Raw genomic sequence first — 24,711 nt, forward strand, 5'->3', positions numbered from 1 at the left:
TTATTATATGACCCATTTTTAATAATTTTTTCTTTTAAACTATTTACGTTTTCTTTTTGAGCTTCATTAATAATTATTTTTCTTAAATGGTTTACATTTTTACCGCTAAACTTTAATATAATAATCAGTTTACTAAAGTTTTTTTTATTCTTTTTTAACAAATAAAATAATTTAATTTTTATCTTTTTTTATATGTTTATTTCTCGTTTTTGTTAATTATTTTTTTATTTAGCTTTTATAAAAGTAACTTTTTAAGATAGACATGTTTAGTTAACCATGTAGTTTACTAAATTTTATTGTTGTTTATGTAAAATCCTTAATGGTTGTAGGTCCTCTAGATGGATCTCTAGACTTGAGTCGAATCAATCCGTGTTGTTGGTTAGCGTAAATCACCCATGACACTCGGATCTTGGATCTTAGTTTGTTAAAGTAAAAGAGAGAAAAAGTGTAGATGGAGAGAGAACTTTTATTTCCAAAAGGTTTTCTTGAATGAGAAAAAGTTGGAGTTCTTGTAGAGAAATGGGTTAAGTGGCCTTTATATAGGGTCTCATTTCTCCAAAGTTTAAACAATAAACTTACAAAATAAACATTCCGAGTACGTACTACACCGACTAAAGCACACTAAAACGACATATACAATCCTAAAAACAATATATAAATATTGGCCCTACAATCTCCCTCTATGATTGAGTATGTCGAGGAACCTTCGTCAAGTTCTTTACTTCGTCTTATTTCTTGAAACTGGTACTTGTCTTGATCCACGGTCTTGAACGAGATTGGATCTTGAACAAATCTTTATTTTCCAGTCTTGTAGACTTGAACTTCAATCTTATTTTCTAAGAATGATCGGCAACAACAAATTTTAGAAACATCAAATGCGGGAGGCTCGACATCTAATTTCTTTTGTTGACTTTCTTGTGCCGACTGGTTTCTTTCCTTGTCTTTGAATGCAATCAGTTCATTTTTAGCTTCAACCACCAGCTTTCACGTTCTCATTTTCTTTTCGCTTCAGCATCTGCAACTCAAGCAGATTTGATCTTGATCTACCTGTCCATGTATAGCTGCACACAACTTAGAGCGATAAGATTCGTTCACAAACCCTCTCGAGGGTCAAAGAAGAATTCGTTCACAGGCCCTCCCAATTTCAGTCCCTCAACTTGTAAGTGATTTGTTTAAGTCCTAAGTTTTCAACAAACTTTGTATGAACGACCTTAACAACAAAACACATGATTTTGACTAAAACAAAGTTTAATAAAATATGTACGAATATAATAAAAACTTAAAACCTTTTGGCATTTTCGTACTTAAAATAACAAAAATATATACATAATATTTTGAAGTTGAAACTAAAATAAAACAGAAGAAAATAAAAATAAAAGATAAGAGTAAAGATGAAATTAATATTATATATCAATAATACAAAATTTTCTAACGATTTTAATATTTTTGTGAGAAAGATCACAACATGGAATCACATTATCTGTTAACGTTCTAGATCACACTTCTATTTAGACATTATTATGCCAAGAACCCAAAGTCGATTGTAGGTATAATTTGACTACTTTAAACTTAACAAGTATTTGGATGTCAATGTGATATGTTAAGGTTCAATTAGGCACGATGCATATGTGGTCCCTACTTAGTCAGACATGTTACTGAGTCCATCATACCTCGGGCTTACTTTGTGTTAACGTATTACCTCAACTTGACTTAAACCTTTCTTATTTGATCACAATACACTTATTAACACTTTTGACACTTTATTTTGTACACTTGACTCGATCTAGAAAGATTAAAATAAAGCAGAAGTTCAGGGCCTTAACAATCAGGTCGGATAATACCATATTATCGCGCAGAGAAAGTCCAAGGCTTGAACAAAAGAAAGAAAATAAAACAAAGCAGAAGATTCAGGGCCTTAACAATCAGATCTTGTATGACTACAAACGTAGAAAGTCCAAGACTTGAATCAAAATAAAGGAAGAAATAAAGCAAAAGTTAAAATTCCTAGGACTGACTCATTTTCTGACTTTTTTTCTTGATTTTTTTTTACTCTTTTTGCTTTTCTTTTCTGACTCTTTTTCTTGACTCAAATAAGAACTAAAAATTGACACAGATTTCATAAGACAACTGTGATAAGGTAAAGAGAGACTTGGGTATGACATGTTTAATTACATTTGAACCTTCATTGATATAACTTCAACGAAATCATGCAACCGCATCATAAACGTATAACCACTAGCATAGACAAATATTTAAGTTTATATCACCTGACACTTACTCATTTGTCAAGCCTATCTACACATCAAGCAATGATCTTGTTGGCTTTTGATCTACCATTTTCATGTGCTAGAATCGTTAGAGATAATTTCTTATCATTTTTCAAGGGTTGGATCAATTTCTCAAAAATTGAAAATATTATCCGACTCCCTCTAAGTAGGAGCTCCCTCTAAACGGGATAGTACTTTTAGAAACGTTTTTCTGATTTTCTTAAAAGAACATAAAATATTTTTGGTAAATCAAATGACTCATTTTAATTTTTTTTGTCTTCTTTTTTTCTTCTTTTTTAGATTTTTCGTTTGTCGGTCCGTGACTGTTAACGTTTGCAAGATTGATCTCTTCAACAAAACAAAAACATAAGATAAACTAAACAAAGATAATAATAATAATAATAATAATAATAAATATATATTTAAACTATGGTAAAAATGAAGGTAAAAATAAAAATAAAATAAAATAAAATAAAAATTAAAAATAAAACTTAAAATATTAAACTATACAGGTACTTAAAATTTTAGAAAACAAAATAAACTAAAATAAAATAAAATAAAAGAAAAATATATAACATTTTAAAGTTAAAAATAATATTGAATTAATTTACATAGAACTTTTCTTTAGTTAATTTACATAGAACGATCGCGACATGGAATCATATTTATTTGCAAAGCCCTAGATCGCATTTCCATTTTGAAATTATTGTGACACAAATTCATCATCAACTGCAGATATTGTCAATTTGTTTAATTTGACAAGTGTTTTGGAGTTAACGTGATACATTTGAGGTTCAATTAGACACGAAACTTATGTGGTCTCCACTTAATTAGACATGTTACTGATTCCATCATATCTCGGGCTTATTTTGTGTTAACATATCACCTCAACTTGACTTAAACCTTTCTTAGCTGATCACAGTACTCTTATTAACATATTTGACACTTTTGTACTTTGTACACTTGACACTTTGTGCTTTGCACACTTGACTCGATCTAGAAAAGTTAAAATAAAGCAGAAGATTCAGGGCCTTAACGATCAGATCTTGTATGACTACAAACAGAAAAAGTCCAAGGCTTGAATCAAAATAAATGAAGAAATAAAGTAGAAATTAAAATCCTAAATGATTTTTTTTGACTCTTTTATTTTTCTTTTTCTTGCCTTTCTATGAGGCTGCTTTTCTTTTTTTTTTTCTTTTTCTTTTTTTTTTGCTACAGTGTCGAGTTGCTACAGTACATACGAAATCCTTTTTTTCGCATGAGTTGCTACAGTTATGTGAAATCTTTTTGCTACAGTCCCCCCCCACCCCCGCGATGCGACTGCTACAGTACCTCGGCGATGCGACGCTACAGTATCTGATGCGATTTTTTTTTGAGAATATAGCACCTAAACTTCCAAAGAGTCAAAAAGACTTTAGTCTAAAAATCAATAAATCGGCCTAGATCTGAGTTTTAAACCGAATATGAGCTCGGACACTAAAACTTAAAACACTAAAAACTTAGAAATGGTGATTCTTGTGTATTTCCAAGGTGTAAGGGACTCCAAAAGAGGTGAGTAACACGAAATCAACCTCAAATCCAACAAAAACTAAGATCAAAACCCGAAAAGTTTGACCCGAAAACCACAAAAAGTCGAGCCGAAAGCTCTGATACCACTTGTAGGTCCTCTAGATGGATCTCAAGACTTGACTCGGATCGATCCGTGTTGTTGGTTAGCGGAAATCACCAACGACACTCGGATCTCGGATCTTAGTTTGTTAAAGTAAAAGAGAAAAAAAGTGGAGATGGAGAGAGAACTTTTATTTTCAAAAGATTTTCTTGAATGAGAAAAAGTTGGAGTTCTTGTGAAGAAATGGGTTAAAGACTTGCCATGGTAAGGAAGAAGGGGGGAACAGAAGCGGAACTACTAGTGTCTTCCTGCGGGCCCCCTATATAAGTGGCCTTTATATAGGGTTCCCATTTCTCCCAAGTTTACACAATAAACTTACAAAATAAACATACCGAGTACGTACTATATCGACTAAAGCAAACTAAAACGACATATACAATTCTAAAAACAATATATAATATTGGCCATACAATGATTTATATTAATTCATCAGTATATACATGGTAAGAGATATATTATCGTCAACGTCAATCTACACTCCCTTCGTATAGCGTGAGCTTCAATAATAGTTAAACTACAAACATATTTTGTCACAATCATTAAAACACAAATCTCATTATTTGTTCACAATCCAAGACGACATTATATATTGGTGAATCAAACATCTCAAAATGATAACCCTGTTTTTATCATTCTGTGAAATATATAGGTGAAGTACATTTTATCATTTTTCAAATTTGACCACAACATATATATGTTCACATGGAGAGTTGACTTCCTTTTTAACATGGTTAATTGATTGATGGTAAACATTTATCATCCATGGTGGCACATAGTTGTATTTTTTTTCTTTTTACTTTAATTCGTTTCCACTAGGTATTTGTCATGACAAATCGGTGAAACACTATTTAATCCACTTTATTTCAAATTCAAATAATCTTAATACGAATTTCCTATAATCGTAGTCAGGATAACTCGTTACCCCAAAACTCATGGGACATGCCAATGCCCTTTTAACCAACGTGATCAGTTAAATTGTAGGTTATGTTGAACAGATGATCTTTAAAAGATTATGAATTCGAACATGATAAGAGAGTGAAAATGACAATGATAAGAGAGTGAAAATGAAGAACCGGAAAATAACGATTCATAATGAATGACAAAAACTCTCCTCACATGTGAAGTACTTGAGACTTTGAGAATTATCTCTTGTCATATTCTTTTCAGGAAGTGGAAAATAATCGAGTATATAATCGTTGTATCCAAATAAAAGCACTTATCATTTTAACAATCTTATATTTAATAAAGGGGTGAGATCCGATACATATAAAATTAACATACTAAACATACAAATAACTAGAGTAATTAAGTTTTGAACTATAATAATTATGTTATAAAAAATAATATAATGTAACAATAATTACTCTAGTTCAAAAGTTATAGCGTGATAATAATTACTTTAGTTATTTGTATATATTTCATCATAAAAGTCATTTATATTTAATCTAAACCCAGTTAATAAAAAATAAAATATCGTATTACTATCTGTGGTTCATATTAACACTTTAGCAACGAAAAATCACCGGCTCAACTATTTTTTTTTCCTGTTAAAAACTAAATACATTTAGAACTTACAATTATATATAATACATTTGAGTATATGTTGGCATAAGCGGTTAGTTGAACGCTACTACGTTTTTAGGTATAGTTGTGGATGCGAAGAGAACTTCATAAATTTGCTCGAGTAGGGGTAGCATGTACTAGGATGCGTGGCCTCATGTGAAGTACCCAATTGAGCAACCAAAAACAATTTCGAGAGATCCTCGTGGGTACGAGAGTTCGGATGTTACAACTTTTATTTTTGTGCATGCAGATGCGAATTTTGCCCATTGTATAAAACAAGACGTTTACATGCTTGCATCTACTGTATTTTTCTGGTGGAAATCTTGTATCATGGAGCGCCAAGAAGAAACATATGGTATCTCTTTCCATATATAAATCTGAATAACGTTCCATGATTAACACAAATACTGAGATTGCTAAAATTCTTCAAGAACCTTATGTCTTGCCGCTAGATCATCCAACGCTTCTGTATATTTATCATAGTGCGCCGTTCATAAGTCTTTACTATCAATTTATTTGTGAACTTGTCTCTTCAAGCCAGTTATCCACCAAGTTTATTCCAATCAAGCTTCAACTAATAGACGTCTTCTATAAAATCTTTTTTTTCATCCTATGAACATTTCCACGACTTGTTTTGTATTGGCCTAGTGCCTATTCGGCTGAAGGAAATAAGCCTAAAGTTCAAAATAAATGACAAATGCTTAGTTTAAACGCAATTGTTAGTCGTTTGTTCATCGATGTATAGTTGGTTAGTTGATGCATATTTTTGTATCATGTAATTTTATTTTATTATAAATACAAATCATATAACCTTAAGCAACACAATTTACAAAATTAAAGAAGATGCCCGGACCACATTTACCAAAACCCGCATGTAAGTTGTGATATATATATATATAGAGAGGTTAGTTTCATTTGAGAACTCCAAAAAAGTTAAGAACTTTTAGGAACTCTTAAAAACTAAAATTTTTTTTAACTTCTTTCATATATTAACATTATTTAAGACTTGTTTTATCATATTAAAAAAAAAGTTTGATTACATATATAAATCATAAGTTACACATGTGTAAAACTTATGTGATAAAAAATTTGCATACGTGTAAAAAAACATAGATATGTATAAAAAAACTAATTTTAATAATTGTAATCGTAGATATAAATATCAAAAGTGATAAAATTACACTCAAATGGCATTAACATACAAATTTTTTTATAAAAAACGTTAGTTTTCAAGGGTTCATTCAAGTTTTTAAATAATTTAAGAGTTCTGTAATGATACACATCTCATATATATATATATATATATATATATATATATATATATATATATATATATATATATATATATATATATATATATGGGAAGTATAGAATGAAAATCCATTTGAGTTATGAAAACCCGTGAAAACCCTATGTAACATCGTTTTTTTTTGTTTTTTTTACACACGTAATATATGTTGTAACATTTAATATAAAACATTGAAAACTAAAAAAAAATCTGTTTTGCTATTTTTTAACATTTTTTTATTACTTTTTATATATGTTTTCAGGAGAGAGAGAAAGTTATATTTATATTTACATTTTTTATTCACTTTAATTGTGGACCACACGATTTAAACTTTAATTAAAAACATGTGGTTAAGAATGGGTTTATAAAGTTTTCACAACTCAAGTGTGTTTTTATTTTAACCTTACCCTATATATATCTATCTACTATACTAATAAAAGAATACCTATTTTTGCCACTTGTCACTCCTTTAGCCCTCCTACATTTTTTTAAAACCTATTTTTAATATATAATTTGTTTTTTAATTTCTTAAGTCACTCAACTTTAAAAAGTGTTACAATTAAATCACTCAACCTTTATGTTTGATTAAATTAAAGGTTTTAACATGTTTTTTAGTCTTTTTCTTTTTTGTTTCACATAGGAAATATTTTTATCTTTTTTCTTGAAGTTGACGTTAAATGGCGACGTGAATTTTATTTTTTAGTTTTAAATTTTAATATAATTATTGTCGCTTTAATAGCGTTACGAGATTATGAGTGATCTGTACGTTACACTCGGGCGTATTCCGCTTAAAGCCGGGGTGTTACAATCATTATCTAAGGTTGGTTTCTACTTGAAAGAACACGTGTTCTCACATGGGCAACTATGAGAGCTACACGCAGGCGTGGACTAAATATTTTTATTCTGGACTAAATATTTTAATTCTTCAGAAACAATATATATTAACCAATACAACCATAAATGTAGTGTAGAAGGAAATTTTTATTTATTTATAAGATAGTTGTGTAATGTTTGCTGTGTAATTCCTGTAACTCTAATGTAAATTGTTTTCTATTAACAATATATGATATCTGCGTTGTTGATAGTATTTTGCTTAATATTTAAAGTTTTTAATTTTCATCAATTTCCGTGTAATACACGGGGGCTCAAACTAGTATATATATATTACTCCATTAAGGTATACATATTTGGCACATCTTTGGACCCGCAAATGAATATGATAAGACTTAACATAGGAATCACACACAAAATGCACAATTTGTAATATGGAATTTTATTTCTGCATCACAATAATACAAACTTTAGTCACACTATGACAAGATCTTTAGTACAAGAGAAGGCGAGAGTCTTTGTTTCAAATGAATCATTTCGCAAATTACAACACTCAAACCTAAGATGAAACACACCAACATAAATAGAATGAGATAACAACACACACATAGCTTTCAAGAACCATGAAAACAATTGTAGATCTCTACGCACATTGAAAGCCCTTCGGGACCTTCTTTCCACAGTAATTAAGCAACAGGCTCAACGAAACTGGCACATTGAGGTTGATACCCAATACATTAGCTTTAATTGCGGTGCAAAGACACACTGCAGCCTCAAGATCTACTAGGTCACCGAGGAGGCTGCAGCAAGGGGTTGTTGCTGGTGTACCAACAACTAGGTGAATCAAGTCATTGAGAACATTAGCACACACACCTAACTTGAGGGTGTCTTTAGGGCAAGTGGCTTTGTGGTGGTGATGATGATGTTTATGCGGCTTAGGGATCTTTGGTGGTGGTGGGCAATAATTTGAGCTTACAAGAGTGAAGAAGAGAAGGTTGAGGGTAAGTAGGCATGCAGTTGTTGCCAAAGCCCTTGAAGCCATTTTGAATATCTTTAGCTAGGTGAAGTTATAGTGGCTAGTTTTGGGGTGTGGAACTATTGAAGTGTGCCATAGTATTTATAGATAGAAAGAATGAGCATTGTTATGCATTATTGATATTCTTTAAGGCTATGCTAGGTATACAAAACCAGCAGCAATCTTGTACTCTCCTGGTTCTATTCAAGTGTAAATATCATTTTTCCATTCTGGAATTTAGTTTGTGGTATTTTTATTTTTATAAAATAATATGATATGTAATATCTGCTCCTCTAGTCGTATGCATTTTGGTAGGATGGTAAGGTGGTAGAGTGTAAAATCAAAAGCCAAGAGTTCAATCCCTATAAAATGTAAAAACTTAGTCGTTTAAAAAAATATCCCTTTTCTTTTATAAATACTATATTTATAATTATAATATGTAAATAAAATAAATGACTAGATTCAACTTATTTATTTCTATTCTTCATTTTGTTCGTACCTTCCTATTTGCATGTCTAATAAGACAGATAAATGTTGGATGTCTTCCTATCTTACAAAAACCACCTAGTTAAGTAAAATTGTAATGGACCAATATACCAATTAACTTTGAATAATATACTGTAAGTCATGTTTATCTTGTAACGTGTCTTTCATAAATAACAATATTTTTTTCTCTTCAACTTAAATTGGTATAAATAAAAGAAATTTACCCATACATTTTTCGAACAAATATGAATTATATAAATCAAGCATGACCTAAATATTTTTTTCTTTCCATATATTTTTACCATTTATATTGTTTTATTTCATAATATGTTAAATCTCGTGTATTACATGGGTTGAATAAAATATAAAATGTCAAAAAGAAAAAAAATGTTTATAAATCCATATTGTATAAAATAGTCGGATACAAAAAAATTTCATGGTTTTCAGGTAAACCTGTAATACAACGAATAAATTATACAATATGAAAATGAAAAACTCATAAATCTCTAAATACTTCTTTGTATACAAAAGGCTGTTTTTAATTATACAATATGAAAATGGAAAACTCATAGATCTCTAAATACTTCTTTGTATACAAAAGGTTGTTTTTTTTGTGTTTACTTGTGCTAAATAATTGAAGAAACAATTTAAAAAATAACATTCCTTGATAAGTGGCTAGTCCGGTGATCGTGGAAGAATTTAGACCTGTTAGCTTGATAAGTTTGCAATATAAAATTATTGTAAAACTATTAGCTAATAGGTTGGCTAAGGTTATTGATTCGATTGTTAGCGTGGAACAATCTGCTTTTATTAGAGGAAGGCAGATCCTTGATCGGCCTCTTATTTTAAATAAGATTGTGGAGGATTATAAACGTAAAAATTAAAATCTTCTTTTATTGAAACTTGATTTCGCAAAGGCGTACGACTCTCTCAATTGGGATTATCTTTATCTATCATGTACTTCCTCGGTTTTGGGAATAAATGGTTGAAGTGGGTTCGGGCTTGCTTGGTCTCTGCAAGAGCTTCTGTGCTAATAAATGGGAGTCCCACTGAAGAATTTCCTTTTGAAAGAGGGCTCCGTCAAGGAGACCCATTATCTCCATTTTTGTTTATTTTAGCAATGGAAGGTTTACATGTGGCAATTGAAGACATGACTTTTGCTGGATTATTTAGAGGTGTCCGGATAGGTGGAGGTAAGTTTGCTATTTCTCATCTCTTTTATGCCGATGATGTTATTATCCTTGGAGAGTGGTCTCTAAGAAATACCGAGAATATGGTTATGATTTTAAATTATTTTTATTTGGCTTTGGGTTTAAAACTAAATATTCATAAATCAAATCTGTATGGTGTGGGGTCGGAGCAAAGGGAGGTGGTCTCTTTTGCAAATATTATAGGTTGTAAACCGGATAATTTACCATTTTTGTATTTGGGTCTTCCTGTGAGGCTAAGATGGGAAGTACTCGGAGTTGGGATTTTCTTGTGGAGAAATTTAAATCTAAGTTGTCGAAATGGAAGGCTAATCTTTTATCAATAGGGGGAGATCGACCTTAATCACTTCTGTGCTTGGATCCTTGGGGATTTACTATTTATCTCTTTTCATGTTACCGGTTGGTGTTAGAAAAAAATTATAGTCTTTGGGGGTGAGGTTTTTTTCGGGTGGGGATGAGGAAAAACGTAGATGGCATTGGGTTAAGTGGAATTCTGTTTTGGCCGATAAATCTAATGGATGTTTGGGCGTAGGTAGTTTGAAGAATTTTAATCTTGCCTTGTTATATAAATGGAGATGGAGATTTGTTAACAATCCAAATTCCTTGTGGGTGAGGATTTTAAAGGCGATTTATGGCTCGAAACTTGAGCAAGATGGTAAGTCTCGTAACATAAAAGGGAATGGTATTTGGTCTCGTATTATTAAAGTGGTGAATAAGTTAATTGATAATACTTTTTTTCCCCTTTCGGTCATTCGAAAAAAGGTGAGAAACAGAAATAAAACTTTGTTTTGGAAAGACATCTGGATCGGAGAATCCACTTTATCTTCGAGATTTTCGAGAATCTTCAACTTAGAGGTCAACAAAAATTGTTTTTTAAATGAGAGGTTGGTTAATTCTTTTCGGGTTTGGAATTGGAGAAGAGATCCGAGAGGTGGGGTGGAGTCAAAGCAACTAAATGACTTGGTTGAGGTTTTGTACGCGGTTACTTTATCAAATTCAAACGACCATTGGGTGTGGGAATTAGACCATGATGATAAATTTTCGGTTAAAAGTGTTAGAATGTTTCTTGATCGGAGAGAGTTACCAGATGTGTCCTATTGTACAAGATGGAATAAATTCGTTCCTAAAAAGGTTAACATTTTTAGCTGGCGGTTGTTAATGGATCGATTACCAACTAGATATAACCTTTCGATTAAAGGTGTGGATATTCCTTCAATTCTTTGTCCTGTTTGTTCGAACTCAGTGGAGGTTTTGGATCATGTTTTTGGCGGGTGTGTCTCATTGCGTCCACGCTATGGAAAGCGATAGGTCGTTGGTTGGATTTAGATTTTCCTACCAGTTTTGGGCCGAAAAACATTATTAATTGGTAGGATTCGTCTAGATGGGGTAAGAAGAAAAAGGATGTGGTTGAGGTGATTATTTTCATTGTTTGGTGGCTTATTTGGAATAATCGAAACGAGACGATTTTTGGTATGAAACTTGATAAGAAAGATTTTCTTTTCGATTCTGTTGTTTTGGTTTCTTATTTATAGCTTTCTTCTCGTAATTGTAATTTTAATTTGAACTAGGTAATGTGGTTAAGAAACCCGTTACTTAGTATGTGACCTTGGTTTTTTTCCTTCCGGTTAGGCTTTTTTAACCGGTAAGACTGTTATTTAATTAAAGTTGCTGGTCAAAAAAAAAATTAACATTCTACTATTTAAAAAAATAATATAAGTGTTCGTGTATGCGTATCTCAATTAACAAATGACAATTAACAAAACACATAAGCTCAAATGATAATTGACAAAACACATAAGCACAAATTCGATAGCAAATTTCAACCACTACAACAAAACTGGACACAATGGCTCAAAACTACGACCCACAAAACCAGCCGTAAAATTAATGGCCGGTTTGCATCCTACACAATTTTAGCGACAAAAACTTAATACCGTAGCATATTCGTCACTAACTTAATAGCATAATAATATTCATCTTAAACTGCTCATAAATTATATTTAAAATTAAAAAAATAGTTACAAATTTATAAAATAAAAAATTAACCAAAACTAAAATTAAATATCACATCACAAAAGCAACCGGCATAATTCTGGTAACGAATATCAAGACTGCAATTTGGTCGCTAAATTGGTAAAAAGATTCTGGTTGCAAAAGGTTGTCACAAATTTGATTTACGACTAGATAATTTGCGACTGCCGAATTTGGTCGTCAATGAATTTTAGCGACCAAACTTAATACCGTAGCATATTCGTCACTAGTTTAATAACAAAATAATACTCATCTTAAACTACTTATAAATTATATTAAAAATTTAAAAAATAGTCACAAATTTATAAAACAAAAAATTAACCAAAACTTAAATTAAAAAAAAAAACATCACAAAGCAACAGTCATAATTCTGGTAGCAAATATCAAGACCGCAATTTGGTCGCTAATTAGGTAAAAAGATTTTGGGTGCAAAAGGTGGTCACAAATTTGATTTGGCGACTAGATAATATGTGACGGCCGAATGTGGTCGTCAATGGATTTTAGCAACTGTTTTAGTTTTAATTCTTAGATACCCGGAATTTGTATTAATAGTGAAACAATGATGGAAACAAAACTGACTTATAGAACTTGAAAGATATTAAGAGACAATATGTTGATTGTTCCATTCCTATGTGTGTCTTGTCTTAAATTCAACGCCTGTCCTTATTATGAATTTCTAATAGGGTGTTCCCCGAAGATTAGCAAGTGGTCATCTTTGATTGCTCAGCCATTGGCAGTTTTTAAGGCTGGTAATTTTTTAAATCTTTTGTTTGATCATAGGTTAAGCATTATTACAAACAGTATGTGTGTAATTAAATTATATAATCAGGAAAATTGGATTCAATAATCCTATATAACCTATTGGATAATAACAATCCGTACTTGCACTTTGACTAATGATTATCCTAACTTTCATGTTTGTGCCAAAAGCAATGCTGGTAGCTAGTGTAAAAATCGCTAGTCGGTGGGATGTGGACTAGCGATTAATAAGATCAGACTTTAATGCATAATTTTACAATTTTATATATAAAGACACACATTTTTATATGTAATTTTCAGTTTTATACATACATAAACACATTTTGGTCGGAAATTGGTTGGAATCTCGCTGGAAACCAGGGCCGGCTCCGAGAAAGCAAAAAAACTTTTGGGCCGAAGGCAAAAATCTTTTTGGGCCTTAAGTAAAAAAACTTTTGTATAAAAAAGGATTAACATGTCTCAAGTGAGGGTAGAACCCACAACCTCTTGATTGTAAGTATTACCCGTTTGCCACAAGATCAAGCAATGGTTATGTAATTGTGTTTAAACATTAAATATACATATTGTTTTTAATAAAAATACATATAATTTTTTCAAAAAAAAAAAAAATTTCGGGCCTAGCAGGGCGTCGGGCCTTTGGCTGTCGACCACCCAGCCACACCCATGGGCCGGCCCTGCTGGAAACCGCCGGTTTTTTATGGAATCTCGCTGCTGAATTTGGTCTGAATCTCGCCGAAAGCCGCAGATTTTGGTCGGAACTCGCCGAAAAAGGTAGATTTTGGTCGGAATCTCGCTGGAAACCGCCTATTTTGGCCAGATTTGACTAGGGGTGTTCACGGTCCGGATTTCACGGTTTTTGGGTTAAACTGTAACCAAACCGTTAGTAACGTTTTTTGATTCTTGTAAACCAAAACCAAACCGTTGAACTCTTAAACCGAACCGAACCAAACCGCTAATTACGGTTTGGTTTCACGGTTTGGCCCTATTAGGTTGTGAATAAGTTGCAAAGTTTAACGTATTTAAATACAATTTATTCAGTCACATTTAAGCACGAATTCCAAAAAACATAAAAATACATTAAGATAACTAGCATAATACATAAGATAACTTTCTGAAAAAAATAATTAATGGACTTAGCATCCAAATACATCAAAACAAAGTTTTCACCATTTCACTGCCTGTGGGATTTGGGCTCAGCCCATTTTCAGTTACTATTCAGCTAATATGTATATTACCAATTACCACTGTATTTACCACAAATTTTGATATATATAATGTAATATATATATATATATATATTATATATATATAATTAAATTATACGGTCCGGTCCGGTTCTATACGGTTGGTTTTTGGTACAAACCGTAAACCAAACCGTTCGTTACGGTTTGAAATTTTTTAAACCGACCGACCGAAACTTAAAAAAAAAACCAACTGTGAAACCGAACCAATGGCCGGTTTGGGCGGTTTCACGGTTTCAAACCGAACCATGAACACCCCTAGATTTGACCATTGACCGATTAGCCCAAAATTAATCAGTGAAGCGGGGACTAGCGATTAATCGATGATTAATCGGCGCCTATTCGAGATTTTTACAATAGTACTGCTGGTAGCATAATCATCATGAATTTACACTTTATTTTCACTCGATTTATATCGATTAATGATTACGAAGGAAATGGCGAAACTTAATTTGTACCGAAATCGAGTATAAATCTAATGTAAATTGAATCTAAATTAGTCTATGACGATTATACTACCTAGATTGCTATTTGCCACAAAAGTGAAAGTTAGGATTATCTTTGTTCAAAGTGAAAGTATGAATTATTATCGACCAATAGTTAATAGTTTAGGCTTTAGATTATTAAAATCAAATTTTCCTTATAATTAATTGAGACTGAGAAATCAAGTCAGCAGATGAAAATTGCAAACCATGCAACAGGCTCAGGCTTATCTGACAGCTTGCGCTTACATTAGCCATGTTTTGCCTAACATGTACAAGCTGCCCACATGGCGTCCTATAGTGTTCTTTGTTATCCTCTTAATTTGCTCACATTGTTTTCCTTCATATATTTTTCTGTGGTTTTAGGTTTACAATGAGAGAACAAAATTAGACTTTACACCTTTGTTTCTCAGTCTCAGAATTTAGGAAGAAATTTTTTTATAGTCGGATATATTTTATTGTACTATTAAATTGAAATTCGGGCCTATTTAAAAATCGACCATGTTCTAGGTTAATCTGTCTTGATTCCGACCCATATTCGGGCTTAGTAGCATTTAATATTAGAATAAAATCACCTGACATGCTATCAAACTTGAAATGGGGCATACAAAGTTACCATACATATTCAACGTAATCGCATTTAAACTCAAATACTTTATATCAGGGCCATTTTCGATAATTGTTAAAATATTTTGACCAAAAGTGAAAAATATTTTGAGCATTAAGTAAAAATCGTATTTTGTTGGGTTAAAACAATTTAATTTTTAGCTTAATTGGTTATGATTTGAGTTGTGTAAAAAACTTTTGTATAAAAATAGGCTTAAATATATCTCAAATGAGACTAGAAACCTTTTTGTCACCAAACCAAGCAAGTTGTTATATAATTGAGTTTAATAATTAAACATGCATATTGTTTTTCATAAAAATACATATAAATTTAAAAAAAAAAATTCGAGCCTATAGTGGTGTCAGTCCGGGGGCCGTCGACCACCCAGCCCCCTAGGGCTGGCCATGCTTTATGTTCTCAAACTCAAACTCTTAACCATATACAACCCAAAAGTTTAATTTAAAAAGGAAATTAGAGGTCTTGGTTCAAATCTCATATGTGACAAAAAAAAAGAATTCTAGGTTGGTCTAGGTGGTTTCTCATATATGATAGGTTTCTTCATAAGGATGGTATGAAGATTATTAAGTAGGCCAGTGGCTCATTAGTAATTCTAATGGCCGTTAAAAATATGCAAAATAGTATGGCAAAATGTCAAACACGTTTATCTAGGTGATTTAGATTCAAATTTTCACATGTAGATTAATTCAAATCAACAAACCCATCTCCAGAATGAAATACATATAAAACATCAGGGATGATGATATTCAAAGATTCTACCATGACAAGATTAGCATCAAGGATTGAGCTCGAACTTGTTGCACTATCTTCTTTGGTTACCGAAGAAGTCGCGACATGCAGAATGGGAATTTAGGAATATTTGAGGCATACTTGAAAATAGTAAAACAACTCCAGCAATAATATGTTAAAACACTTTAATGTGTAACATTAATCAAAACATGTTAAACACGTTAATTATTAACCTAAATGGTCATTCAAAGAAGCAACAATGTCTGCCATTAAATTTAAACCCAAGGTTGCCGGATACATGATCTTAACAAAAGAGATGCAACAAAGAGAGGTAGAATACAGTAGAAGTACATAACAACATAACACCCAAGTGAAAAATTCTAATAATTAGAATGTGGTGGGCAAGACCCACAAAGGCATCCCTTTCACTTTCCTCTATAGATACACAACATCTACCATCATTTCAAGAAAAAACACACACACACAACAAAGGTTCCAAATTGACGTACTTATAACATGCCAAGATGTGGATTTTAATTGGCAAAAATTTCTATATAAATTCATTGGGTTTTCCATATTCTAATCGTCATCCATATAATTATGTATAACATGCCAAAACCCTAAACAAATTTTAGGCCCCGTAACTTTGGTGCCTAAAACGACCACCATTTCTTATATATACAAGGCTGACCCGATTAATGATCATAAAACTCTATATTGTGTTTACGCATGAATAAGATTAACTTAATTAAACTTGAAATAGTTCTATTTATCTATGTATCTATCCAAACGTGCATGATTAAAGGTTAAATCTTATAACCAACTTAATGTTCTGATAAAGAAATTTTTTTTAAAAAAAGGACCACCTGATCACCTTCATTATCATGTCTTTTGGATTACATCGAAACAGAAGGCAAACGGGCAACAAGCTGCGCCGCTACCCCTTTTTGAATCGAAATTAGAAAAACCAATTGACACTGATGAATTTTGCTAGGTAATAAGAGGAATTTTACTTATTCTTGATATATATTGATATATATATATATATATATATATAGTTCAATTGGTGAGATTAAATGCAATAATTAAAGAAAGGTCCCCTCTATCCTAGAGGTGGATGGTTCAAATTCCGTGCAAAATGCAGGCTTAGACTTATTTTTAGGAGTATTAGAATTATGTTAGTTTGTTGTTGTTAAAGAAAAAAGATACAGAGATAAAGAAAGCGAGTTAATTACACTAATCAATAATTGAGGAAATCATTGACAATTTCATCTATAAATACCCATGCACCTTGTCCATCTTCACACAAAACAAACTACCAACAACCACACTTTGTAACTAGCTAAAGCTAGAAGCACTTACAAATGGCTTCAAGGGCATTAGCAAAACCAGCCTTGTTCCTTACCTTCAACTTACTCTTCTTCAATCTTGTAACATCCACTTATACCCCACAAGCCTGCCCACCACCACCACCGTCACCATGCCCTCCATCACCAAAGCCTCCAACTACACCTTCCAACCCGCCCAAAGTCCCCTCAACACCAAAGCCTCCAACTACACCTTCAAGCCCACCCAAAGTCCCTTCAACACCAAAGGCTCCAACTACACCTTCAAGCCCACCCAAAGTCCCTTCAACACCAAAGCCTCCAACTACACCTTCAAGCCCACCTAAAGCCACTTGCCCAAAAGACACACTCAAGTTAGGTGTATGTGCTAAGTTGCTCAATGACCTTATCCACCTAGTGGTTGGAACCCCACCAAAGACACCATGTTGCACCCTCATTGAGGGACTCGCAGATCTTGAGGCTGCCGTCTGCCTTTGCACCGCAATCAAAGCTAATGTCTTGGGAACACACCTAAATGTACCCGTCTCTTTGAGCTTGTTGCTTAACTACTGTGGCAAGAAGGTTCCCTCCGGCTTCCAATGTGCCTAGATTTATCTTCTAGGATCGTTAAAGGTTGAAACTTTACTTGGTGTGTGTGGAATATATCTATATATGTGTTTATGATCGATACTTGTAAAGAATCATTGCCATATGATTCAAGATTATAGTTTATATACTCTCTATGTAATTTGATGATATTTATGAAATAAATGCTACAAGCTTGTAAGTCGTAAGGGGGTATTTGGGAATGCATTTGGAAAGCGATATCTAGAACTTTGATTTGAAATTTTAATACTAATATTTTTAGTGATCGACTACCTTATTGTACGTTTTTTTAAAAGGTTTTTAGAATTTTTTCTTAAGCTTTCAACATTAATTTGTTTTAAAAGTTAGATAAATAGCTTATATCTTTTAGCTTATGATAGAGAAGGTAAAAGAAAAGGCCTGTTTGAAGATAATTTTAATTTTTGTTTTACTTACTTTTAACTACACTTTAATACATAGAGAAAACTGTATCATCAGAAAGTTAAATACATGCCAAATAGATTAAGAAGTGTCAAAAACTAAGTTCTCTTAATTTGATATTGGATTTTTATATGAAATGACAAGTTTGATAGTGTTCTAGAAAACATATATTCTTAATTGGTTATTAATACCATTTTAGTCAACACGGTCGGATTTTATGTCGGTTATCATCCCTTTTTTATGAATTGATTATAATTATGTCTATGTAATCTTTTAAAAAATAATTTGAATTGGTTATACAACTAGCATCTAAAAATAAAACCGAATGCATGATTTTTTTATTAGTTATTATTTACAACTTTACCACACAATTATATTTATATTAAACAAATCATTTATTTGAACAAGATTAAGATCATAGCAAACTTCATAATTGTTTCTTTAACAAATAAGTTAAACATAGAACAATGACCACTAATTTCCTTAAATTCGAAACCCTGGTGACCCTATTCGTTAAGGTATCTAGAAAAACGCTTTTAAACTTATCTTTGACCGAGACTTGGACCTCGATCAATATTAGACGAGTAGACGTTATCATCTCTATATAAGAGACCTATTTTAGTTTCGTTTTTTTATGCAATCCTTATTCAATATTAATCAAAAAAACATTTATTGTGTCAATTTCTTTCATTTTGTCTTGATTAATGCCCGTTTACCTTCTGTTTCGATGTAATTGTTACTATGATCTTTAAACCAGTTAAAAAGTAAACTGTGCTACATACGTTATCTCTAAGACTCTTAACATCCGACACATTTGACTTCCTTAATTAGCCTTTCAAAAATATCCTTTTTCTCCTCCTCATTTTCTAATACTAAACACCACTTTAAAGTATAAATAAAAAGTATAACATTAGATAACAACCCTAAGAACAAAAACATTTTATTTACCCTACTTAATTCACAACAGAATACACATAAATATAAATCTTCAATGTTATGTATCATTCATAGATGAGCCTCTGGGAGACCGTCGGTTTGTATTCGGGGTACGGTTCATGAACGTTCCCTGGTTACTGCCCGGTGATATGGTGAAGTCTTCTACATCTGAACCGGCATAGTGTTGAATCACTAGTACGGACACCGTGGTAGCAAAATCCGATGATGCTAATAAGTCACCGATTGTTCCTAGCTCAGGACACTCACTCCAGTCGGTCAATCCAGCGGTCAACGGTGACACAACTCCTTGCCCTCTCCCTACAATAAACAAATCATGTGCTGTATCGACTGATCGAATAGCTGCCACAGTTTGCTCAGCATTGCTCACTGCTGTTTCATTGTAACTAATACAATCTTCATTTGATATCCTTGCTCTAAACGGGTTTATAAACGCATCATCTTCTTGCTTATCTCGATCGCTATCAGTGATCACTTTCAAAACCCTAGGGTCGTTCTCGATTCCATTCGAGCTACTTGCTTGGTCAGGGTTTTCGGTCCCGAGAACAAACCGCATTACGGTTAGAGTGTTCCCGGGATAGCCAGACATATGCCATGCAAACGCTAAAGCTTCCCGGTCATCTGGTCCACCAATGAACACCACAGCAATGTGGTGTGCTATTTGGTTTCCAGCTATCCTGGTTGCCGCGCTGAGACCACGGTCAACCAGGATACCGACCGAGCAAGGAGCGTTTGTTAAAACATTTTGGTTAATAACCCGAAAAGCAGGGTTAGTGGCTTCCATTCCCCCGTCCACGGTTTGCTGTTTGTGAAACGGGAGGATAATAAATGCTACGCGTTTGTACTCTGCAACGCTACAAATATCCTCGTGCATGGTCGAGTATGGGGATATGGCGGTGAGTGGTTGAACCGATACATTTCCCGCGTTTTGCTCGAAGGTTTCAAATGCATTCATGATGTGGTCCGATTGGGCTTGTGTTCGGTTGGCTGCTGGGCGTCCAGTCCTCCGGCTGTTGTGGACAATTAGCATCGCGGAGGCTCGCCCCGTTAGCTCGACTAAATGAAGTACATAGATCGAAAGTGGAGACTTCTTTGTTGGATTTGAGGCTTCAAGAAGGTTGATGATTGTGGGCACGTTTCGTGGCTTGTGGATACAAACTAGGGTTCTTAAAGCGCCATCCGGATTGGATTTTAGGATTGTTCTACCTTTATAAGGTGCAAATCTTCTTGCGGGTTTATAGAGCACGGTCACCGCGGGAGTAATTATCGCGGTCATCACCAATGCGACCACCACCATGATTGCAAAAGATTTGTCATCCAATACCTACACATCCAAGGTTACAGAATGTAGATGAGATATATTATACTATATTTCATATATATTCTTTTGCATTGAAATAGAACGCAAACAAATAACAAGCTATGCTAGAACAAAATTTCACCATGCTAGTCTTAATTGAGTGATAAAAATTAGGTATATTAGTTTTTATTAATCCTAACTATCGTCTTTTGGTCACTACCGGTCCCAACTAACGAATTGGCTGCTAACGGTCCCAACTTTTAACGCATTTGTTCCTAACTGTCTGCGACTAACAGAATCCTAACGTCGTTAGTTTCATGTTGCCAGAAAAACGTCTTTGGCCGGAAACCTTAATTTTTTTTCTCGAAAACTCAACATTTTCGTCCAAAACATCTTGGTAACTTTGTACCAGACCTTTAGGAACATTTTTATAGTAAAAGCCCCAACTATTAAGGTCGCCGAAAACCCTAGAACCATCGTCGGAATCGGTTGATGGTGCTCAAGTGGTGGTAGTTGGTTGGCAGTGAGTCCATTGGTGGTAGTTGCGATGTTTAGGTGGTGTTTTCTGGCAACAAATCTGACTTTTCAGGCCAAAAACGTTTTTCTGACGACCTGAAACTAACGATGTTAGAATTCTGTTAGTCACGGACCATTAGAAACAAATACGTTAAAAGTTATGACCGTTAGTAGCCAATTCATTAGTTAGGACCGGTAGTGACCAAAAGGCAATAGTTGGGATTAATAAAAACCAATATACCTAAAAAAAATTATGCCATGTAAGATGAACTTACCTTTTGATCCTTACCAACATTGAGAACAATCATCTCAACAAGGCCTTTGGTGTTCATGAGGAAACCAAGCGTAATCCCATCGTAGAACGGAATCTGGTAGAGCAGAGCAACGAGTAAAGTCCCGGCCACTTTCCCGGCACACGCTAGTATTATCACAAGAGCTAATATGCCCCACGTGTCCACACCATCAATAGCGCCTATTTCGGTTTTAAGACCACTAATCGCGAAAAAAGTGGTAACAAAAGACCCGAAACAAAATCCTCCAATCTTTCAATAAGTGTAACCCCTAAAGGTCCATTAGGGATCACCAACCCAAATATAAATGCACCAAACACCGAGTGTGTACCGATAGCATCGGTTATGAACCCGGAGATCATAACTCCGGTTAAGATCACACCAATATAGAAATCACTAACAGGTTCACCCTCTGGGGTCTTTTGAATAATCCAAGAAACCATTGGACGAACAACATAAATGCAAAACATAATAAACCCCGCACTAGATAAAACCACCCATAGAGTAGCTAAATTAATATTTTCATTTTCGGCTAATGCGATGGCTAAGGCTAGTAGAATCCATGCACACATATCGTTAACGAGGGCTGATGACATCGCGATCCGGCCAATATCCGTGTTAAGTAATTTGAGCTCGGCTAGGACTCGTGCAAGCACTGGGAATGCGGTCACGGAAAGAGCTACTCCAAGGAATAATATAAAGGTCCCTTGTTTGACTCCTTGTGTTCTTTCATGTAGTAGGTAGGAGAAAGAGATATCAATGAGGAAAGGCAGAATCATGCCCGCGAAGGCGATGAATATTGCTTTTCTTCCTGTGTGGCGGATCACCGCAATGTCCATTTCTACTCCGACTAAGAACAGGAAGTAGAGAAGGCCGATGTTCGCCATTGTTTCAAGAACCGTAACTCTATTTAATGGGAATACTGCATTCGTAAAGAGATCGCTTCGTCCCAACACCGACGGACCCAATATTACTCCACCCTGCGTGTAATTTATATATATAATTGCACTAAGTTAGCAAGAAATCATGAAATAAGTGTAACATACATTGTTTTAAGACATTTATTTACTATTATAAAAGTTAATTATGTAAAGTTATTTGGATCTTTTGGCAAAATCAATTAATTTCATGTTGTTCTGTTAATTATATTTGTAAAAGTAGGTAACTCACGTAGAGTCAGTTTGAACCATAAATGACAAGCTTTCATGATAGTCATGAGGGTGTTGTTTGTCGTAACAACATGCACGATTGTAGAGATTCATCAAAGTCGCTACCCCTGCGACTTTCATAAAAGCATGTCATGTCTGGTCCAAAGTCCTTCCCTCTGCTATGCAAGTAGGTAATTATGCAAGTAATCAACATAACAATGAATTGAATGGGGTTTGGGCAACCACATGATCATCAAATGGACGCATACAAACCATATAACGCATGATATATCATATATGTGTAATTAATTACTAGCCAAAATTTGTTTACATACCTTTTTCTTTCAAAGAATATAACTTGTACCATAATTTAGAAACAATTTTCATTAATGAAGATTATTAATAAGCTTTGCCTAAAAATTCACACTTTCTCTATTGTCTTGATGAAATCTCATGATTACTAGAAACAAAATGAGACAACACAAATACAACAAGACTTACAAGGATCTCAGAAATAACACGAGGCTGGCGAAAGGGTTTCAAGAGGAAAACGAGCACACGAGTGGTAACAATGACGAGAATTAGTTGCAAAAGGAAAAGAGGGAACGAGTACTTCAGCGGATTATCTCCTTGCCATATTCCTTGGGTCGTAATCATCAACGGAGCATAGCAAATAATCGTATCCTGCGAGGCATTTTGTGGCGGCATATTTTATCGTCAATCGTCAATCGCTCCGGAAATTAAAGACAGACAAGGTCGAGAATATGCATGCGTGTACGGATTCAATGTGAGCCCTTATTTTTACGTATACACTTCATGCAAGAACACTCAAACATGAACAAAAATTAATTACGAAATTACGGTGGACAGATGAGTTCCAAGCTATGCGGAACCTAGTCACTTAGAGCCATCGATAAATTTGGAACCTTTCCCTTAGAAAGTTGGTGTTGCAAGAGCTTTTGTCTAATTTTAGTAATTTGTTCACATTTGCAAAAACATTCATTTAAATCAAAATTTTATCCACCGGTCAATTGTCAAATTATTAAGCTAATGTATAATTAAAATTAACAATTCTTTTGAAGGTAAACTAATTCTATTAAATATAAAATTTAGTAAGTAAATACTAGGAAAGGCAAATTCCCACAAGACATCAGAATAAAGTGCTAACAAGTTTATTAAACTGAATCACAGTTAAAACAGTTTTTTTTTTTCAATAAGACAAACAAGAAGTAAGATTTAATAGGAACGGATATAGAGAACAATCTTAAATACGAGTTTTATTAGAAGTGGTGTTACTTTTTGGTTTTTAATCACTTGAGAGGGGTTACCTCCATGGAGATTATTGGATTACAAATCTAACAAGCGGCCGGGTTTGACATGGGAAAGATGGAGTGCGTTTAATTTAATATAAAATGAAAGGGCGTATCTGATGGGTAAAGGTATTAGGTGATGTGGTTATGTTGTCTTAATGTATTATTGGACCTGGCGTTTCTAGCATCTTGCTAGTTTATGTTGTTTGTGTTTAATTATATACTTTTGTTTGTCGTTCCAAAAAAAAAAGATTATTGGATTGTAGATTTGTAGGTGTGTCTGATTTCGCACAACATTTAAGACTTTTGTGTCGGACTAAGTAGTGTCCTGTCCTCTCTTACAAACGGCGAGGAGATGTGCCACCACGCTATGGCACGTGGACTCCTCCTCTCCATAACTAACGGCGACTACCACCTTGCCAAGAGAGCTAAGTTTGAGTCCCAAAGCAAAACAACCCCCATACTCTTTTGCTGTAGTCACACGCGATCCCGGTGAATCCAACTTGTCTTTTTAAAGGCATCGTTTTCTCTCCTCAAAAACTTTCTTCTCCTTCAAAGGTTGTACAATCTTTACCGGGGCTTGCTAGCCTTTCTGGTTGAATGTATGAGTTTATTACAATTAAAAGATTTATTTTACTTGCAATATTG

General features: G+C 33.6%; 1 protein-coding gene and 2 pseudogenes across 1 annotated transcript; 1 reads left to right on the forward strand and 2 right to left on the reverse strand.

Moving 5' to 3' along the window:
* Window positions 1-8,064: 8,064 nt before the first annotated feature.
* LOC143550322 (14 kDa proline-rich protein DC2.15 pseudogene) lies at window positions 8,065-8,692 on the reverse strand (annotated as a pseudogene).
* An 8,811-nt stretch (window positions 8,693-17,503) lies between these two features.
* LOC143550323 (uncharacterized) lies at window positions 17,504-18,218 on the forward strand. Its single transcript, XM_077040994.1, has one exon. The coding sequence runs from the start codon at window positions 17,559-17,561 to the stop codon at window positions 18,126-18,128; it is 570 nt and encodes a 189-aa protein (XP_076897109.1). The 5' UTR covers window positions 17,504-17,558; the 3' UTR covers window positions 18,129-18,218.
* A 1,321-nt stretch (window positions 18,219-19,539) lies between these two features.
* On the reverse strand, window positions 19,540-23,461 carry LOC143550335 (cation/H(+) antiporter 15 pseudogene; annotated as a pseudogene).
* Between the last annotated feature and the right edge of the window lie 1,250 nt (window positions 23,462-24,711).

The sequence above is a fragment of the Bidens hawaiensis genome, unplaced genomic scaffold (genome assembly GCF_021521415.1).
Source record: "Bidens hawaiensis isolate Kalapana, Puna unplaced genomic scaffold, B.hawaiensis_p1.1 tig00016006_1, whole genome shotgun sequence".
In the NCBI taxonomy this organism is placed as follows: Eukaryota; Viridiplantae; Streptophyta; class Magnoliopsida; order Asterales; family Asteraceae; genus Bidens; species Bidens hawaiensis.

What these genes read in the sequence shown, in the direction of transcription:
- LOC143550323 (XM_077040994.1), top strand. Translation starts at nt 17,559, where the DNA reads ATGGCTTCAAGGGCATTAGCAAAACCAGCCTTGTTCCTTACCTTCAAC.